This window comes from Eleutherodactylus coqui, chromosome 5 (assembly GCF_035609145.1).
Source record: "Eleutherodactylus coqui strain aEleCoq1 chromosome 5, aEleCoq1.hap1, whole genome shotgun sequence".
Classification (NCBI taxonomy): Eukaryota; Metazoa; Chordata; class Amphibia; order Anura; family Eleutherodactylidae; genus Eleutherodactylus; species Eleutherodactylus coqui.
The window spans coordinates 235,779,841-235,801,008 of NC_089841.1; the positions used below are offsets into that span (position 1 = coordinate 235,779,841).

At 41.5% G+C, this 21,168-nt stretch overlaps 1 protein-coding gene across 1 annotated transcript in view; it reads right to left on the minus strand.

The window, feature by feature from the left end:
* The window catches only part of CNTLN (centlein), a 293,859-nt gene that overhangs the window by 208,634 nt on the left and 64,057 nt on the right, over positions 1–21,168 (minus strand). Inside the window, exons 5-7 of the mRNA XM_066604356.1 lie at positions 12,723–12,857; positions 11,960–12,139; positions 11,187–11,320 (exon numbers count right to left, since the gene is read on the minus strand). Of these exons, the coding sequence (XP_066460453.1) occupies positions 11,187–11,320; positions 11,960–12,139; positions 12,723–12,857 (449 nt within the window). The remainder of the gene's footprint in view (positions 1–11,186; positions 11,321–11,959; positions 12,140–12,722; positions 12,858–21,168) is intronic.

A 21,168-nucleotide genomic window follows, 5' to 3' on the forward strand; every position in this document is an offset into this window, starting at 1 on the left:
TCCCTTGTGGGGAAGTTCTCCCCAATCTACATCTATCTCTACAGTGGTCCATCCAAGTCCCTAAAGTGGGCACACTTAGTCCGTTGGAGACCAGACTCACGTGTCTGGCAGCTTGCTCCTTGTTCCAGGTCCATAACATTGTCATCGGGTTCTAGAACTGTGTCTCGTGTGTGGGAAGGAAGTTTCCCTCTGCTTCCATGTAGTGTGTCAGTTTCGGCCCCCCAGGTTATCAGGGCTCTCTCAGTGTCCAGTCACTTGATCACTGGCCATTCCAGCTATGCCCACTACCCTAGCTGACAAGTGCTCACTGAGCATACGGCCTGCTGTGATGCCTTCGCCATTTTAAGAGTTGGTCTCTGTGCTGCTGCTCTGTGGTGTGCGTTGATGCTGTGTGCAGTACACCACTTTTATATGTGGCACCTGCTGCGCCTAGAACCTTCCCGAATGTTTAAGGGGGTGGGGCTTCACATTATTTCCTACCATAGTGTCCCGAGTTCAGAAACATACCCATTGTAGCATCAATCTACTTACTGGACAAAGGGCTAGGCCTATAATGGAGGGAACACTCATTGGATTTTAGGGCACAATTGAATAAATTCCAGGCTCAATTGCACATTTGACTCCCTAAAAATAATCTGTGAGGAAAGATGAAACAGTAACTTTTTACATTTTTTTACATGTTCGCCGTTATCCATTGGATAATGGCAATCATGTGATCGGGGAGCGCATACTGTGGCCCCCAGCGACATCTTCCTGCTCTTGGTTACTAATGCTAGCCGGAAGGAGGGAGATTTTACGCCTAGTGCGCATGCACAGAAGATGGTGTCAGATCCTGGCAGGACCAGAACACCATGGGACATCACGGAGGATGGAGGGGAGTAGTTCAGTTCCCCTCATGGATCGGACCCGTGAGGGGAGCTGAAGCTTTAACTTTATTTAACTTTTTGTTTACTTTTATGCAATTGCCGTTATCCATTGAATAAAAGCCAATCAAGTGACCAGGGGTCGCTCACCGTGGCTCCCCATGACAGCTCCAGGCTCTTGGCTACCTCCGGCAGCCGATAAGCAGGGAGCTGTCACTCGCACAGACCCCGGGGCTTTAATCTTCAGGCAACCGTGTTTTTACGGACCTGGGAATTAAAGCCCAGACATCCAGGACGTGAAAACACGTATGGGTGGTCACATATGGGTTAATAGACAAGCATATACACAGTACTGACTCATGAAATGGTATTTCCATGCGGTACTTTCATATATCGCATAAAGAGACAACTTATAACATGGTAACAAAGTTTGTCATGTCATAGAAAAAGGTTTAGCTTTGTGAACAAGTATATTTAAAAAACTATAATCTACATAAACAGACTACAGAGCTTTAAAACAAACTAACGTGTAAAAAAAAGACCGCTACATATACCCTCCGTTCAATATTTAACTGGAATAGTATAGGCCATCCTTCCAAATTTTCCATTCTTTATGAAATGTTTCCATTGTATTGAGTCGAATGGCCAGCATTTTTTTGTATATGACCTCGTTGCCAAGTGGTCGATCGTTTTTTTTCCAATGTCTAGTCAGCACTAGTTTTGCAGACATGAGGAGTTGGGCCAATACCGTTCTATAAGGTGGCGGGAGGTTTTCCATATCTATAAAAAGTAGGGCTAGACATGGTGTTAATTTTATATCCAGTTTAGTGAGGTTATTAATTAGTGTTAGTTGCATGCCAGAGAGGTTGAATAAACTTGTATTCCCACATAATATAATATCCTGTACAACCACAGTTCCTCCAGCACTATGCTGAACGTGAAGAATAAATTTGATGTAATTTAGTTGGAGTGAAATTATATCTCCGATAATTATAGCTTAATAATTTCATTTATTTCTTAATACTTGCTAAAACAGACTGAAATTAAAATATGTCAGATATTATTCGGTTATGTCCACACCTGCACTAGGATATTCCATTGGGGGTCCTGTCTATTTAGACGGTAAGAATAACAAAGTCAAAAGGGTCTGCCGATCATCATTTGGATCCTCTGTATGATGAATTTGTGAGTGCGTTATAATCATTGTTACTAGCGTTATAACCATCGTTACTAGTGTGAACAGAGTCTTGCTTAGAAATGGAACGTGTTTCAGGACATTCATTTCAAGGGACTTGCACCGTTGAAGACGCCCCAATGGTTTGTAGTAAATAAGACTTGTAATTATAAGGAAATTATAGCACCACTGTTTCTGGTGGCCCATCACACTCACAGTAGCTTGATTACCACACAAGACAAACACAGCTTGGCTCCTCCCACAGCAGTGACATCACCACAGGTCCTTCAGCCCACGGGATCTCTGTGGTGGTGGTAGGTCAGTGTGTTCTGCCAGGACTGCTGAGTTGTGTCTGACATAATAGCGGTTTAGTTGTATTCTCCTTTTGTTATTTTTCTCCTCCCCTTTTAAAGAGCCCTAACTGTGTTGTTCTTCTGTCGGTCAGACTCTGTGTTTTATATATGTTGTAGGACCTTCAATGAAATCAACAGGGGTGGGGCGCAAGACAGACAGACACACACAGACACACACACGATTGCTCAATGCCTACAGGAATTGTATATATGCCCAGTACCCAAAGGTTACCTACAGACGGGCGAACACAATCTCGGGCCAATGTTTGTTTTACGCCGCTGCGAGGAGTTTTTCCGGCAAAAACGCCTCCCATCACTTCTGTGAAGTAGCGATCCTCCAGCACGGCTTTCAGGCACATTAAGAGGTTCGGTAAGTGTTTCCTATTGCTTTCAATGGTAAATCTCGATGTGCGATGTGTTTTACTGTCCCATAGAAAGCAATTGGCGATGCTTACGGAGAAACGCAAAAAGATAGGACATGCCACAATTTTTTTTCTGCACCGCATCGCTCATGTATATGACTCCATTCAAAAGAATAGGGTTCATATTTGTGCAAGTCATGTGACCCTCGCAACGCATCCAACTCGCACAATATTCTCGGCTGTGTGAAACCGGGTCTAGCTGGTGCTCAGTGAGGAGGGCTAATAACATCTCCTTGTGTATTTTCCATCAGGTGAATTCAGAACCCTCAAATATAATTATACACGATAGCATGCTCTACCCTACATGTTCACGCCAACATACCGGGTCTCAAGTGTTAAATCTGTCTCAAGTATTGATGGAAAAATTGCGACATACAGTAGATCTTTCTAATGAAATGGAACGGGTTCCACGCGTAAAGAGTTTCAAGCTATTTTCTGTTCGCAAAGGTAAAGCAGACCAAGACTTTAGAGCAAGAAAAATCTCTATTCCACTGGAATTTCATCTCATGAAAAGATCTTAAGCTGTGGAGATGTGCCCATAAAAGATTTTCAGACGTACACTTTATAATATTGAGCTTCTACAGGCCATCCGTACTGCTGCTCAAGTCGAGGCCTCTCGGTATAGGGTGAACTTTCTCAGAGAGCAGTCATTACATTCTACAAAGCAGAAGAGCGGCCAAACAGCAGGACACTGTATCTAATCGGAGGAAACCTGTCAAATCATACCAGCTTTAATGGAACTTTGTACAAAAGACATTTGAAAAAAAAGCTTTACACTACGTTAGATCTAGTTTCAACCTGAAACAGTGAGGTTACTTTATATTACTATTGGGAATGATTAGATAAAGACGTGAACAGTGCCTCTATTCTTGTAAGCATTTACCATAACTGGCTGAAAGTTGTTCCAAAATTAGTGCTAATTGCAACTCGAGTCTACAACACAGGCTTTATATAGCGATGCTTAGGCCATATATATTCTTTGGTCCGTTTCTGCTTAAATGGCTAAGCTCGATTAAAAAAAAACTGCACATACTAATAAGGTTTTTCCTTTTCAAGTATAGTATAACATCAAAAGGTAAATATTTCACAAGTTTGTTTTTGATCTTCCAACACCCAAAAGAGCAGCAGTTTTTTCAGAACTTTTATATTAACTAAATGCAGCTTACAGTATATGCATGCTCATAATAGGTTGCTTAGCCACTCAATACTTCCAGGACATCTGTCCAAAATGCAATCCTACAGCCCATATGCAATTAACATTGCGTATGGGCTGCGGGTACCCATGTCATCGCTTAGCAACGGCACGGCACATGCAAATTTTGGGGAAAAAAATGTACTGCGCATGACCGAAAGCGAGCCGCCGCAGTCATACGCCATACAGAAACACCAGGTGGGTCGCCGGCTGCGGGACCCATGTATGCGAAATCCGATTTGTCCATGTGAGCCCGGACTTACTCTTAGGATGGGTTCAAACCAGCACTTTGCTTTTCATTGTATGGCCACTAGAACGCAGCCAAACAATAGAAAAACAGAAGTGCTAAAACCAGCACCCGAATAATGGTCATAAAGTCTCCATTTACTGCAATGAGATCTGTCTGGCTTCCATCATGCCCTGCAGTATTTTGCTAGACAAAATAGCGCCACATGCTGTACAGATTTGACATGGCCTTTCCAAAAGTTTTTACAGTTCCTCTTAGTGCCTTCTATTAAAGTTTTTGATTCCTGACTCTTATTGGAGTAATTTTCCTGTTCTGCAAACCAAATCTCAAGCAATAGCCCAAAGTAAACCTCCAGGATCCCCTTATTGAAGCTTATTTGACAATGTGTATGCGTAGCAAAGGAGTAAAGCAACAGACTGAGCCACTGATGAGACATGAGGTTGTTTTCAGACTACCTCGTACGCTTACCAGCCAAGTTGCCATTACCAAAAGGCTTGAATATACAATGCTTAAGACCACAACTGGACATATACTGAAAAAAGGCATTGGTCTAATAAAATAAACCCACTGTAAAGACGAAACAGGCCTGGCAACCAGCTGATTCCAGAAGGTCTGTCTTGAACTAGTCATTTGCATCGGTCATACATTTCCTTCGCAGCCATCATTACAAGCGCAAGTTAGTATAGCCTGGTGACCATTCGGTCTGTGTAATACATGGACATATTGCTTCTCCTAGAGCAGGAGTCATAATAGGAGCTTTATTGTCTGACTTAGAGGGGGATCCCAAGTAGGAGGGCCGCCTCTATGTTAAGTACACTGTAAATGAAGAGGGGTTGACTTGGTAAGACAGCACCTTTAGTTTGAATCACCTTTTCATAAAAATACTCAGATGTAGGGATATTAACAGTTAAATATGCCAAATAGCACATATTGATACTGCCAAGAACACCTTGGTCAGAAATCAGCAATGCATTGTATATAGCCTTATTACAACAATGGGGTATGCTCACACGGCACAATTTTGCTGTAAATTTGATGCAAAATCCCTATAAAATCTGCACTGCTGTCAATGGGAGTCCACGCCGTAGTCTAGATGGTGCAGTTATTTTTACATACATGGATTTGAAATTAGCATGTGGGTAAAAAGGGACACGTCACTTCTTGATGCGGATGCCTCATTGGGAATGTGATTTGCTCACATGGATTTTCCCCTTGAAGAGAGTTAAATCCGATGCGGTTCTGCAGCCATATAATTGAACAGTCGCAGCAAAAATCGGGATTTTAACCACCTTTTTTGAGGTGGAATCACATAGAAAAATCCAAAGTTAATTCCGCATGTGTCAACTTACGGCAAGGTCAGTAAGGTATCAAGATATCACACATTTCAAGTCCAATTGGACAAGTGCAGCAATACTTTTCATCATGAAGCTCGGACTGGCACAACGCACGTCCTGCCTGGATAAAACCTTGGCGAACTAATGTGAGCAATGTTGCATTTTGCAGTGCTCTACTTTAGTCATCAATAAAGTAAATGTCCTACTCTTACTTTATCCTATATCTTATTGGTAGGTCACTTGGAATAGTTTGGACTTCTTGTGGCATATCAAGTGCAAAATCCTCAACATTCAAACTAAGGAAAAAAATATTTATAAACTTAATTTTTTTCCTTGAACCTTACTGCAAACTTAAGTTGAACATGTGAAAAGTTCACTGCTCAACAGAATGTCTGGTTTTAATTAAAAGTTGGCCATGCACCTTCATTAGCTGTCAGCCGAGTGACAGTTATTCCTTCTGAACTCCCAATAATATGCATATTCGGCCTGGTCACGCATGCATGTGTTCTCAAATAGGGAGAGGGAAATAGAAAGAAGCTTATCGCTCCACAGAACAAATGGATTGCTGAAATTCAGCAAGCCTGACCATTCTTTCCTCCACATCTGCCGTCACGGTGAAGAGTCCGGATACCCCTACACACAGTAGGTGGTCGACCAACATTCATCTAATGTGTATGGCCACCTTAGAGCAGTAACTGTACTATAAGCAGCATTCAGAAAAAGGACAGACGTTGCAGTAAATGCTGTTTAGCATATATGAGAAACAATATTGCAGTCTTATGATTGGCTGGGCTCACATGAGCGTTTGGTAAAGGCTGCATGTATAACGCACTGTTTTACCGCTGGCTGAACCGGCCTATCGCCATGTATGGCAGTGATTTTTGAATGCGCATGACATCATATCTAACGCACGTTGCATGCACATTGTTCCTTTTTTTTTTACATTTCCCGCTGTCACCTAGCGACGTTTCATATAAACCTCACACATATGCAATCTAATTGCATATGTACAGTGTTTATTAAGCGCCCATAGAAAACAATAGGGCTCCATCGCACATAATACACACTCAGTCACCTTCTAGGTGCTCTCCATAAGGAGATCAGATAGCATTCCTAACCCACATCACAAGCCTCTTGCTAGCCAAGCCAGAAACCTACTGCACACTGATGAGGGGGCAAACACCCCGAAACAGCTGTCTGTGTATGGTTATTCTGGCATGGCTTTCAATTCTCAGACATTGTTACAAAGATTGTATAAAGAGTCTAACATTGACTTGCAGGAATGCTGCCTTCCAATAGGTGGCGCTGTAGAGGTATTGTTTCATCTCCCTTATTTGCATATTACCCAGAAGTCTTCTCTTAGGTGCTTTCCCTAGACAGAAAAGATAGCGTTCCTGACCCACATAGTAAAGTAGAACATACTGCGTTCTTTTTTACGCGCATAGTATACGCAAGGTATAAACACAAGTGTCAATGGAACAATGAAAATCAATGTACTTTCAAAGATTCCATTCACTGTTTGTATTATACACGCGTAATACGCTATTAAATTACGCTCGTGTGAGCCTGCCCTTATAGTTCAGCCTTATGAGGCCATGTTTTGATAAAGTAAGAATATACATGCTTATTAAAAGCAATATAATTAATCCATATAATTGATCTCTTGTCCATACAGGCTTATTTTTTACACTTCTAAATGTACCTACGTCAGGTACAGATTGTTATAATGGGAAAAGTAAACTTTCATAAAATAAAATTCTTTCTATTATACAAAACTTTACACAATAGGTCTTTCTATTGGTTCAAAGTATCTTGAAAAGCATAAGAATACAATGAGCTGGGAATAGTTAAAGTAGCGAGGAGCTTAAAATCAAAGTGCACAGAATATTAAAAAGTAAGAGATTATATTCCTGAAACCATAATCTTTCTTTACACCATCTCTCTGCATAGTTTGCATCTAGCTGAGTGCCCGTTCCAGGATACTGGGAATATAGACTTCTTGTAACTGATCCCTTTAAGCCTCATATGTAGTTTATATAATTTTGTAATTGTTATGAGGTTCGAATATTAGGAAAGGAATATGAAAATGTGGCCACATACACTTAAGGAATACAGACATAAGGGGTCAACTTCTCATTTGGGTCACTGCTCTCAAATGTGTACCTTGGCTTCTGATTATATGTAAGCAACAAACACAGGATCTTTTTAGTAATTTACCCTCTACAGCAGTATTCCCCGATTCTCGTCCTCCGACCCCCAGCAGGTCAGGTTTTCAGGATTTTCTCAGTGTTGCACAGGTGTTTAATTATTGTCTTCGCCTCAGATATTGTCATGGGGGTTCTTACCATAGGATATCCTGAAAACATGATCTGTTGGTGGTCCTGAGGACTGGAGTTGGGGACCCCTGCTCTACAGCACCAGATTCAAACCTTTACTTTCTCTTCCTCATTAATGCATCATTATAAAATTGTATACTTACTGTATTCTGAAAAGCAGTACACTGACAGTGCCATTTTGAGAAGATAAAAAATGGTATATTTTTATCATATAAAATATTGCTACATTGACAGAAAAATACACTTATGGTTCTAGGATTGGGGTATCATAATATCTATATTTTCCCTATGAGATACAATATTATTGTGCAACAGTAATAAAACATAAAAAGCTATTTTATATATATATATACACACACACACACATACACATACACACACACACACACACGTATATACATATATATTTTGTAACCCTGAAATCGTACACACTCATGGCATATAGGTTACATGTTGTTTATGCCATACAGGGGTCAGAAAGGGTATCGTTTCTCTTCAAGGGGAGCACCTAGAAGGTGTGTGAGGAGACTAAGACCCCATTTACACTTAAAGACAATCACTCAAAACTCGCTCAAACGACAGTTTGAGTGACAGTTCTGAGCGATCATCTTTGCATATTTTATAGTAGCTAATTAGCTACTGCAGAGCTATACAGTGATGCCACTAACAGTACAATACAGCTGCTTTGCATAAGCAAGCAGATGTATTCTCCTTAGAGCTGACTGCCAGTGTCCCCGCTGTGAATTCACAGCAGGACACAGGCACAGGGAATCTTATCAGTGCAGCTGGCTGATAACAGCCTGCTCTGCTGATAACAGCTGATCGCTCAATTCCTGCAAGCTAGAATTCAGCGATCAACGACTCGTGGACGAAAACAGCATGATGTCCCTGCATTTAGACAGAACAATAATCACTCAAGAGGGCTTTTGAGTGATTCTCGTTGTGTCTAAAGGGGCCTTTATAAGGCCATTCATGTTCCTCTGTTAAACATACAAATGGTAAGATGGAAAAATACCTCTACAGCAGCACCTATTGAAAGGCAGTATTCCTGCAAGTCAATGTCAGACCTTTTATACAAGCCTTGTAACAATGACCGGGAATTGCAAGCCAAAGCCAGAATACCATACACAGACAGCTGTGTCGGGGGGGTTTGCCCCTCACCAGTGTGCAGTAGGTTTCTGGTTTGGCTAGTGACAGGCCTACAGACGTGGGTCAGGAAGAGTATCATTTTTTGCTTATGCCATACAGTAAAAGGTGAAAAATAAAAAAATTTAAAAAATTGTTTTCATTGTTACTTGCCCTATTTAGAAGTTTGTTATGGGACTCCAACCTACTCTAGTTATACCCCTCACTTTATTTAATCACCCTTATATAAATTTACAACATTTCTCAATTTACTAAAATTCCTCACTGCGTCAACTTTATTGCTAATTTGAGGAGAACCTGCCAGCTATCTTGTCTTAGTAAACAACTGTACCACCACCCCCAACCCCCATAAAAAACAATTCTGGAGCATTTTCTTATAACTCCACATTTTGCCATCCCTCATTCTGCATAGCGATGTATGACTAAGGTAACTGGATATTACCAGTTGGGGGAGTTTCCGTCCAATCAGTCCTGTCAGTGTGTGCAGGGGCACAGAGCAACACAGTTGTCATTTTATTCATAAATTTCTATGTAAAATAGCATATTTACATTTTGAGGCATTTCAACAATTCTATTCAGAAAAAGCAAATCAGCAACTAAATTCGATGTTCAAGAGAGAGAGGGAAACATTAGGGAGCAGATCTTTTAACATTTACAAGCAAGAGCCGAGGTGGAGCTACATCTTGTGTAAACAGACTGCTCCTACACTTTCAGGTGACTTTTTCCGAATAAGCTAGCGTGTGTATATACATAAGGAGTAACACTATTTCTGCACCATACATGACTTGTATATGGCAGTTTTCCCCTATGCAGGCTGTATCTCTAATTACCACTTTTCCCCTGGTGGTTGGAGACTGCTGTTAAGAGATCTTCTATATACTGCACAAGTAAAAAATAGCTGATTCCAATCCCAAACACTCTGCAGGACACACAGAGAAATAGCAGCATCATAGAAGACTATATACAGCAGTATTAAGCAATGTAGATGTGGTATCAGTAGCTGTGACACAGTTAACATTAGCTGCAGCAGCATATCTGTCTGAGTCTATCTTCTACTTTCCTCATCTGCAGAAGCTTCCTCCCCCTCCTCTTCTCTCCATAGACTTCTAAGGACAGCATGAGTCATCTCCCTCCTCTACTTCTTATGTTACTAGAGACTTCACTTGACAGCCAAGCAGTGCACAGCAAATTAAAAGGGAGACCCCTAGTGGCCAGTAGTTTATACAGATTTTTCAGCACAAAACCATAACTTTAGTTAAATAAAAGAGATTTGTACTTTTGCTAGTTATCTTATTTGCCATCACATAAGCACAAGATACTTTAAAGCGCACTGTCTATTTATAAAGACCGGTCACCCCACCTGGACTTTCAGTCTCCATGAAGCAACAATTCTGGAGCATCTTTACATCTACATAGGCTTACAAAAACAGAAATGTTAATAGTTTACTTTTGTCACTTAGCAAAATGCAAAGTGAATGAACAAAAGAGAAATCTAAATCATATCAATAGTTGGTGTGACCGCCCTTTACCTTTAAAACAGCATCATTCTTCTAGGTACACTTGCACAGTTTATGAGGAAACTCGGCAGGGAGGTTGTTCCACAGCGCCGGCTGTGATTGGCTGGTGCTTGATTCAATCACAGTGCTTAGTTACACAGCGCTGACGGCGGGGGAAATTCCAAACCAAGCCAGGGAGATGACCGCGGGGAGAAGTCTGAAGCAGCTTGCCGCACCGCTGTGGAGAGCGTCGCACCGGGGACACAGACGCCGACTGGGAGGTGAGTATTGCATTTTTTTTTTTACCTAGTACATACTCGAGTATAGCTAGGCTTATACTCGATTCAATAAGTTTTACCAGTTTTTTGTGGTAAAACTTACTGACTCTGCTTATACTCGGGTCGGCTAATACTCGAGTATATACGGTATTCGATTTAGTTCTCTTTTGCTCACAAAAAAAATAAAACATTAATACCTTCCATCTTTGAATGCATTGCAACTTTGCGACATGTTTTCCACACCTGCCTAAAACTTTCACACGGCACTGTTTATGTGATATTCTATATACACACACACACACACAATCATATGTAGTTGTGATGTCATACCAAACATCTACTCACCTAAGTCTGGCCACATCCAGTTCTTTCTGTGCCAGCTCAGTCTGTTTAACAGCAGCCTGTGATGACAGACCATTTATTTTATTATGCATGGTCTCCATCTGGTTACCGGCTTCTTTTAAATTCAATTCTAAAGCCTATGTAAAGTAGGAGAAAAAAAAAATAAAAGAATGAGAGGAAGTTGAAATTCTATTTTCTCTCTTAAGTAATATAGCTAATGTGTCAATGGCTAAGCTTACCAATGCTGAAACCGACTTCATCTAAAATATATGATAGGTACACAAGAGAGTGTAAATATATGTATATTTCATACATAAAGTGTATTTCAATCACCTTCCACAAGCCGCTAAATCTATCATTTTGCTTACTTCTTAACCAAAATAATCCATCTGTGACTAAACACCGTTGATAAATTGCACCGGAGTAAAATAAAAAAAAATAAAAAAATTTTTTAAAAAGCGAAAAACATCTTTTCGATTCCTTCCAAATCTGCATTCATAACATATGTATTCTTTAAGTTTTATGTGAGAATGAAGTCTGTTATACTGTTTAATGATTAGACTTTAGAATGGCTATTTGATGTCAGCTTCCTGCTTTGCCGCATCAATTTTTAAAGAGCTGTGGGTTTTAAGTGTAGGAATTCAAATGAATGCAGGTCCCAGCTGGCATGTTTGAATACATAAGTTGTTATCACAGCAAATAACACGAAGCATAAGTGCACGCCACAATGTAGTTTGAAAAATCATGTGAGGGAATCCAGCCGCTCTGCCGCATACCTTTATTTTGGCATCAATGCCAGACTTCTCTGCTTTCCACTGTGCCTCCTGCTTCCTTGCTTTCTCCAGGTCACCAAGCAGGTCAGCACATTTCTTACTTAATTTCTCCTTCTCCTTCTCCAAATTTTTGAAACCGGTCGTCCTCTGCTCCTCCTCTTCTTGCGAGCTGTCCTTCGTAATCTGTTCGATAAAAGTCATCACATCATCCCAAAATGCTATAAAACAACAGATCGGCCCTCGCCACGGGGCCCGAGTCCATTTTTTTTTTTTTTTTTTCAGATTCCGCTTCTATCGTTTTATTTTTTTATAGTCATGCAGGTGGAAGGGACTTATTTCTTTAACTACTTGACAGCTCTGATGAGCACACATATGCAAGGAATCCTTTAATTGATCAAGATGCCTTTGATGATGGTCCCCAGCTATTTTTGAGACCCGCGCAGACATATCATTCCAGACCTCGGGTTTATCAATTAATAATAGCAGTCCCATCAGAATGTAATTAAAAAGAAGCCACATATTCACACTACTTTCACCAGCTCCATAGCCATCATTAAGTATTTATTTGAAAGTTATAAGCTTCAGATTTTTCGACTTTAAAGGAGCGCTACGACTTGACTGGAGGAGGAAGAACTGCAAAGGCACAGCGAGGCCTCAGGCAATTCTTCTGCAGCATATGTCCCTTTCTGTGTCGCACTCGTTGACACAGCGTGAAGCACATCGCTTCCCAGCAAGACAACTGGAAAATATGTACAAGACAAGGTACCTTAAGCTCCCGACTTTTATCTTTTAATTTTTGTTGGAGGTCATCGAGTTCCTTTCTGAGTAAAGCATTTTCTTCATCTACGGCAATCTTTCTCTGCACAAGGTTGTTTATCTCCTGCTGCTGTGCCGATGCTCTCTGCAATATAAAACACACATTACAGACGCTGCCTGCAGTACTTCGCCCATTTTCCATTTCATGTGTTTTTATTTATATAAATATTGTTAATGGGAAAAAAAATTGTTGTAGCATGCTAGCCAGTAGAGAGAAAAGAGAACATGAGAGATTCCTCAGTCGTTGCTAACTTTTGATAACAAATGGCAAGTTTTCAAGACTACTCCAAAAAGTCATATTTATACACCAACGGACAGAGAATAGTGTGGTGAATGAGACAGTGACGTAAAGCGGAACTGGTAGTGTGGAGAGGAAAGTAAACTGCTGGAGCAGTAAATAAATAAATGGAGTACTTCAGAGATAAGGAATGATGATATGGCGTGGAGCTACTTCAGTGGAGTCGGGTACAGTGGTAACGAGTAGGTCTTGGTCCTAATTAGGTATCCATATGGTGGAGTAGCAAGAAAGGTACATGCATGGAAGGTCGGGTGCAGCCAACCCAGTAAACAAAGAACCCAAGGGTAGACGTATGAAGAACGGAATGGTATGAAGGAGGAGGCTGGGAATAAGGCGCAGCCCCTAAATGGACATGTGAATACACAGCTGTTTTGTCATTAAAATTTCTCTGTTTTTATTTGGTACAACCAGCTTAAAAAGATAGATAAGAAATGTTTTGTTCTTTTTTTAATATCAATTGGCTAATGGCCCTTTTTTCCCGGAATGTCCCAGTGTTGCTCGCTCCTGTACTATTACACAGGAGCGAGTATCGCTGGCATCCCTCACAGCACTGCCGGAATGGAGATGGAGCGGACTGGGGAGCGTTCTCCCTCCTCTCACCCCCACCCCCCGCCTCCATTCACAGTAAGCAGACAGTCGTTCAACCGTGAACGACATATTGTTCAGTTTTCTGCATGCAGAAACTGAACGATTCTCATTCAGTCGCTTCACGCATTTACATGGAACGATTATCGTTCAAATTCCTGTGAGAGCGCACGAATCTTAACGATAATTGTTAAGTGTAAAAGGGCCATAACATTATATAGAGAATTTTTTTTTCCCTTTGCTAACGATTGTGAAACTTTTATTGTTCTATGACTGAGGTTTGATCCATGCTTGTGATGCCCCCATGAGGTCTGAGGGGTACATTCCTTATGTGATGACATAAATCCATGTGACACACTCCTTCGTGATCTGAGTGCCAGATGTCGTCATTAATTTGTACTCATAGATTCTTTTGGCATTTTAATAGCAATATTTTCATGTATGCAACCTGACAAATAGCATCATAAGCTCAAGATCCTGTTCGACAATAAAACATTTTCCGGCAACTAGAAAAAAAAAATTAAAACCTGTCCATACATAATGACTATACAAAACACATCAGGATTACATGATTGATCCCAGGTACCTTCACCTGCACCTCACCAAATGTGGACTACTTGGGCTCTGCTAGTATAGAGAAGTAGAGAAAAAAAGGGTGAGCCACCCCGGTGGAGAGGAAACAGGTTAAAAAATGGAAGTAGGGAGCTAAATTGCTGCCGTGAGATAGAGAAGTTTTCCTGTTTATGAAAGGTGCTGCCCACTAGAGATGAGCGAGCCTACTCGGTAAGACAGTTACTCGAGCGAGCATCGCTCTACTCGACTAAGTGCTTAGCGATCCGAGCAGGCTCAGGTGGGCTGCAGAGGTGAGCGGGGGGGGGGGGGGACAGAAGAACAAAAATAAAAGCGTGATGAATGTAACAAATAGCAGACACCAGAGATGCCTGATAGAATCCATTACCCATAATGGGTTCCATCGAGTTTCCATCATTTTACTTGGGACAATAATGCTGCCCTACATTTTCTGACAGTTATGACATCCAGGCTGAAGGCTCTTAACAAAAATGTGAACAGCGCCTATATTGTATGTATCAAATGTCCTATTGGAGGTCTCTATATAGGTGAAACAGGGCAGACGCTTAACAGGAGAATGAACTCTCATCATTAAACAAAAAACAGATCTACTTGTGGAAAAAGCGGTTTTTGTATCCCTGGCCAAAACACCCTAGATATGAACATATTTGGGTCATTCCAGGACAAATTACCCAAGGGATAACACCTGACCATCTCAGATTTTTATGAAACGTTGCACATTTGTTATTTACTAGAATGCATATACAAATCTCAAATTTTCAGACCCATTGGATCATGGGGTCAAAAAAAACCCAGAAATGTTTTGAAGGTCAGTTAGATGGGGATTCCCCACATCCATCCTTCAAATGGCTAGTTGTCAGGGGTGATTCACCGATTGCTTGATTACACTTTTCCTGACCAAGGGACACTGATGTGCCAGCGTCCAGGTCACATTCTGCAACTTTGGTATCCTCACTTGTTTTTTGCAGGACAAGTTGCATTTTTTAACGTTACCATTTAACATCTCATATGATGTATTGGAAGATTTTTTTTTACATTTTTTAAGTTGGGAAAAGCCCAGAATCTAACTATTTTTTAAGGGTTTTAAATTTTACAGTGTTCACAGTGCAGTAAAAGTAACACAATGTCTTTATACTGAGGGTCAGTACGAGTACAGCAATACCACATTTATATACGAATACTTTAAAAAAAATTCTTTAAAAGAAAAAAAAAAAAAAAAGCATTGCTTTCTCTCACCATCTTTTGACCCTCATTTGTATTTTTCCATTGATATGGCTGTGTAAGGGTTTTTTTTTGTGGGGCGATCTGTAGCTTCAATACTATGGTATTGCATTATACTATATTTTAACAAGCTTCCTAGTAAAGACCTGCCACAGGCACATCTTTAATGGGCAAATGTTTATGGCAGCCTTGGGACTTTTTAAAATTTTTGTTCCAATTTAACTTCAACTTGCATAGGAATCACAGGGTTTAGAAAAATATGTGATCAATGTAAATCTGCATATTATAACGAAGAGAATGACACCTCCCACATCATCCTACACCCAACAGTTTCCAAGATATGAATTATAAAAAAATGATGGTTCTCATGTCCCTCAGAAAATTGACCCTCCGGTGTTTCTTGACCCCGTGACATGATGGGTTTGAATATTGAATTTTTTATATATATTCTAGTATAAAGCAAATTTGCACAGTTTCATAAAAATTGCAGATGGTCGGCTGTTACCCCTTCGGTGATTTCTCCTGGAATGACGTATTTGTATTAAAAGGTCATTTCAAATCCCAGAAAGACAGAAGAGTCTGAGTACAAATTAACAATAACCTCTGACACTCAGATCAGGAATGAATGTGTTGCGTGGATTTATGTCCCCCTTCATCACATAAGGAATGTGCCCCTCAGACCTTGTGGGGGGAATCACAATCATGGACCAGACCTCAGTCAGAGGACAATAAAAATGTTTGCACTCGTTATCTATGAATTGTTCCAACTATTTGCTGCTCCAGCTGTTTACTCCGCTCCTCATATTCATAGTTCTGCTTTACATCATGGTCTTATTTACCACACTATACCTATCTCTGTTGGTGTATAAATGCAGGGCTATTACAAATGAGCTTCTCGATTTGAAACACTCATAATTCACGTTTAAGGACACTCAGATACATACATTTGAAAACAATGGAAACAAACTCAAAAATTTTGTTGCTGAACATCAAAAATGTTTTCCCCATAAGAGGTGTTCGGTGTGGCCCCCTTTGTTACTTGACACACACATTGAGCCTGTAGTCAAGTTCTTGCCGTACACGTTGTAGGTATGGCTGACTGATGCAATGGCTTCTGGGATGTGTACTCACAGATCATGCATGGTGGGTGGTACAGGGAGCATGGGGACTCTTAATACTCCCCCAGAGAAAAAAAATCTGAAGGTGTAAGCACCGGGGAATGTGGCGGCCAAGAAAGACGTTCACTATCCTTACGACCTGCACAGGTAATCTATCTGTTTGACAGCCACCTACTTAGCGGAGTTCTGACTTCACTATGGTAATAGGGTGGTGGCTCGTCTTGTTGGAGGATAAAACCTTGGATTTCCTGTTCCAGTTGCAGCAGAAGCCATATCTTTAGTGTCCAGGTATGAAATCCCTGTGATTGTTTCCTCGCGGTAAAGGAAAGGGCCGTACACTTTACTACAGGTTATAGCACACAATACAATTTCATTGGGGGAGTCGCGCATACGCTCCATTTAGGCAGGTGGGTTCTCTCTCCCCCAGATTCTGACTTTACATTTCTTGACTATGCCTTAAAGGTGGAAGGCGGCTTCATCACTAAACATTAAAGATTCCATGAAACCATTGGTTTCATTCGAGTTTGCATGCTCTTGCAGAAAGAATGTCGCCTCACTTTGTCTTCCAGTTTCAGGTTCGGTAACAATTGGTAAGTATAACATTGGAAGCGCTTGCAAAGGATCTTCTACGCAGTCGGCCGCGGGATGTTCAATTCTCTGCTTTTTCTAACAGTGGATTTCCGAGGACTTCGTGCGAATCTTGCACAGATACGCTCCACTATTTTCATGCTTACTGGTGGATGGCCGGATGATTTTCACTTAGAGATGCAGCCTTTTTCCTTAAAATTGGAGTACCACTTACGAATTATGCGCCCGCTGGGTGGATCTTCACCCAACTTTGTATGAAAAGGACGTTGCACACTAATAACAGACTAGTAAACGTGAAAATCAAGGACAGAAACTGCTCTCCTGTCTTCGTTGGCAGCCATTTTGTCTCACATCCTCCTAGTGATGACTACGGCAGGATAAAACCTTTTGGGTCTCATTTAACGATCTAACAGTAAGACTGTCCTTGTGGCCCATAGTAACCAATCACATCGCAGCTTTCATATTACCTCAGCAGCTTGAGGGATAAAAGCGGTGTTGCGGTTGGTTACCTTGGGCAACAAGGACAGTTTCACTGTTGGATAGTTTTGCATTTCTGTTTCCATTGATATCAAATTTATGTATCTGAGTGTTACTAAACGTGAGTCTTGGGTGCTTTAAGTTCGGAAGATCATTTGCAATAACCCAGTAAGTGACAGCTATTGCGTGAAGCCATGCATGAAGAGACCTAAAGTAGTTCTGCAAGCCTTGCCATGTCATTCTTTTTTCCGTGAGCCATTAAAAGGTATCAGCTACTTAGGACGCTCATTTTTTATCTTTTATATGCATTTTAGGTGCAGTCACTTTTAATTTGGATACAGTTTCAAGAACAGATAAAATATGGAAAGTAAAACAGGAACCTTTTCAGACCGGGACTATACCCGTATGACAGCATCTGCCACATGACAGTCTTGGACATAAGGAGTGTGCGTGTATATATATATATATACACAGACACACACACACACACACACAGATACATATACACACACATACATACGTACATTTGCACTAAAGGCAGACGTATAAGCAGGCTTTATGAGATTTTCATGCCATGCAACCAAATACAAGAAGTTAAAAAAAGCAGGACAGCATACAAACTCTTATGTGCTATCCTGTTTTGGGGGTTTCTGAGTACTTTAGGGCCCCTGACAGTTGGACAACCAGTCCTTGCACATTAAGAGTGATAGAGAGTGCCGCTTATACAAAAGATTGGATGCAACAAATATCAGTAAGACAGGGGATGAAAAAAGTTACTCATATATCATGTAACAGAAGTCTGTCAGCAGCCCCAGACACTAAATTATAGCAGAAAATATCAATAGTACTTCAAGGCTTGTGCAGTTGGTGATACTGTCATAGCAGAGGGTATAGCAGCTCTACCTGTAACATTGCCCAAGGCACATCTATAACTACAGAATATCTCATCTGCGTGTAGTAGGGTATACAGCAATGCTTATGTGCTAGATAATACACTTAGAAAAGTCACAGTGTATATTGCTAGCACGATTTCTTATTTGTGGTCAATAATTGTTATAATAATGGATAATAAAAATAAAGTGCATGAAGATTTTCAAATCTGCGGCAGAAAAATAGATATTCTAAATCGAATGCACGAGATGTGGATTTGGTGCAGAACCCACCCCAATTCTCCATGTAAACTCACCCTTGGTAAAACCTATCTAGCTATGCGAGCACACATAGTTTGCATGGAATTACCTTGCAACTTTAAGGGCCACTCCGGAGAAAAACACATTTTTGCATCTCTGCCCGTCACTTGATTGCCTCTCTTACTCTGCACATCTGCTCCTTGTATTCCAGCCACTTCTCTGCAATGGAGCCTCCCTGTGTGATGCTTATCAGGCACCACGTTGAGGTTGAGAATTTTTTAATTTTCACTTTCAGATCTATTACATGATGGGTATTGTTGTATCTTGTCTCCACCAGAAGGATGGGTGGAGACCTAGTGAATAAGTATCCTCCCATTTCACGCCCCCAAGCTGCTGATTGGCTAGGGTGTGGTTTTGCCACAGCTGGAGGGTTAGGGTTAGGATTTCGGTCAGGGTAAGCCGGGAAAAGAGACGGATCCCGCTTCAGGACCTTGCATCATCATCTGCCGCCGCAGGTGGACTGAGTGAGCCGGAGCTGCATCCGCTCTCACTGTTCTATGTCACAGCGTGTCATGCCTTGTCCCCCACACATACACAATCCCTGCATGCAGCCATGCTGACACCGCCACCAGCGTCAGTTGCACTGCAGGAGGAGCAGAGGCCAGCAGCAACCACAACGACATCGCGGGAGCCGATTCAGCACAATAAGACTAGCGGTTCAGGGTAGCGGTTTACCACTATGGCACAACGAGCAGCACGGGGAGAAGGTCTATGACAGGAAACCCAGTCTGCAGAACACAAGCGCCAGTGTAAGTCTTACAGCAGCCGGGAGGGGAGAGGTCACCAGGGGACATTGCAGGGAGGCTGGAGGCAGGGAGGATGTAGCCGGGCAACATGTAGGAGGACACACGGTGCAAGCGATGCTATGGGGACCTTAACTGCGACTGCTGATGGGTTGCCTAGCGGGGAGAGTCAGAGTAGCATAATTTACAGAAGACTCACTATCAGTCACACACTCACAGCTCCGGCATCTCTAAGGAGGATAGATAGATAGCAGCACGTCCAGCAGTTTGTCGGAGGGGGAGGGAGTTTAGCAGCGCTGCTAAACTATGTGTCAGGACTCGAACCCAGGACCTCTGGCGCTCCAGTCAGCAGCTCTCTCAACTGGGCTATCAAGGATTTGAGAGGGAGGGAGTTTAGCAGCAGCTAGCGCTGCTAAACTATGTGTCAGGACTTGAACCCAGGACCTCTAGCACTCCAGTCAGCAGCTCTCTCAACTGGGCTATCAAGGAAGCTCCAGCATCTCTGTCAAAAGCGTGGGTGCCAGGACATCGCCCATCGGCTAGAGTCACAGACTCCAGCAGCCAATCACGACCTGTGGGCGTCACCTGGCTGTCAAACTAGCTACACCTTGTCTCCACCCATATTTTCGGTGGAGACAAGATACAACAATACCCACATGATGCATCAACACAGCATTAGGCTCTACCATTTTGCATACTAGGCGGGCAGTTTAATCATCATTACCCTCTTAATCCAACTAAATAAGCTACTCAGCATAAGTATACAGTCCGATGAGATCACAGCTCATCCTTCTGTATGATGGGAGTGTGATATAATCATCAATAACTGTGAAACGGTTGACCGTGTCTTTCACATAAACTGAAATTCTGATTAGAAACTGAACACATAAACCCAAGTAAATACGAGCTGGTCAGAATTGAGACCACATGACCATCTTGGGAAAAACACCGGAGATTCAGACAGAATAACACTAGCTCGCATATATGCACTGGGTGGGGGGCTAGCTACATAATGAATTAATTAAAAAATCACTTGGGGGGCCCTCTAAAGGTTGGCTCCTATAGATATTGATGGTAGTTTGCTACGATATGCCAACAACATCTGATTGGAGGCTGTCTGTTAGGACTTCTACCAATTGCTAGAAACGAGTAGCGGCAGATCTAGTGAAGCAATGTTTCACTTTGGTTGCTACTTGCTCAGCTTTTTCCTTAATAAAATACATTTACACCTTTGCAGCCATTTTAATTTCTCCAATGCATCAACTAGTCTTGGTTGGTTGCATACTGGGGGTTGCAAGAGACATTGCTATAATAATGCTTTGCTTGATTTCCCCTGACTGTCTGTTCCTTTTGTAAATGATATACAGGGGGTTAAATTCACACCTGATGGGAGTCATTTACATACAGGACGTTATTTCCTGTGCTTATTTATAGACTTGATGTACATTTGTTCAGTATGCTATGACTAATGCACACAGGCTGTGGTTTTTAATGTGATGCAATAAATTTCATGTTTTATCGTATTATTTGGATGCTGGATACAATTTTTTCACTGCTGCATGTGCAGTCCAGGGCTTCGGGTTTC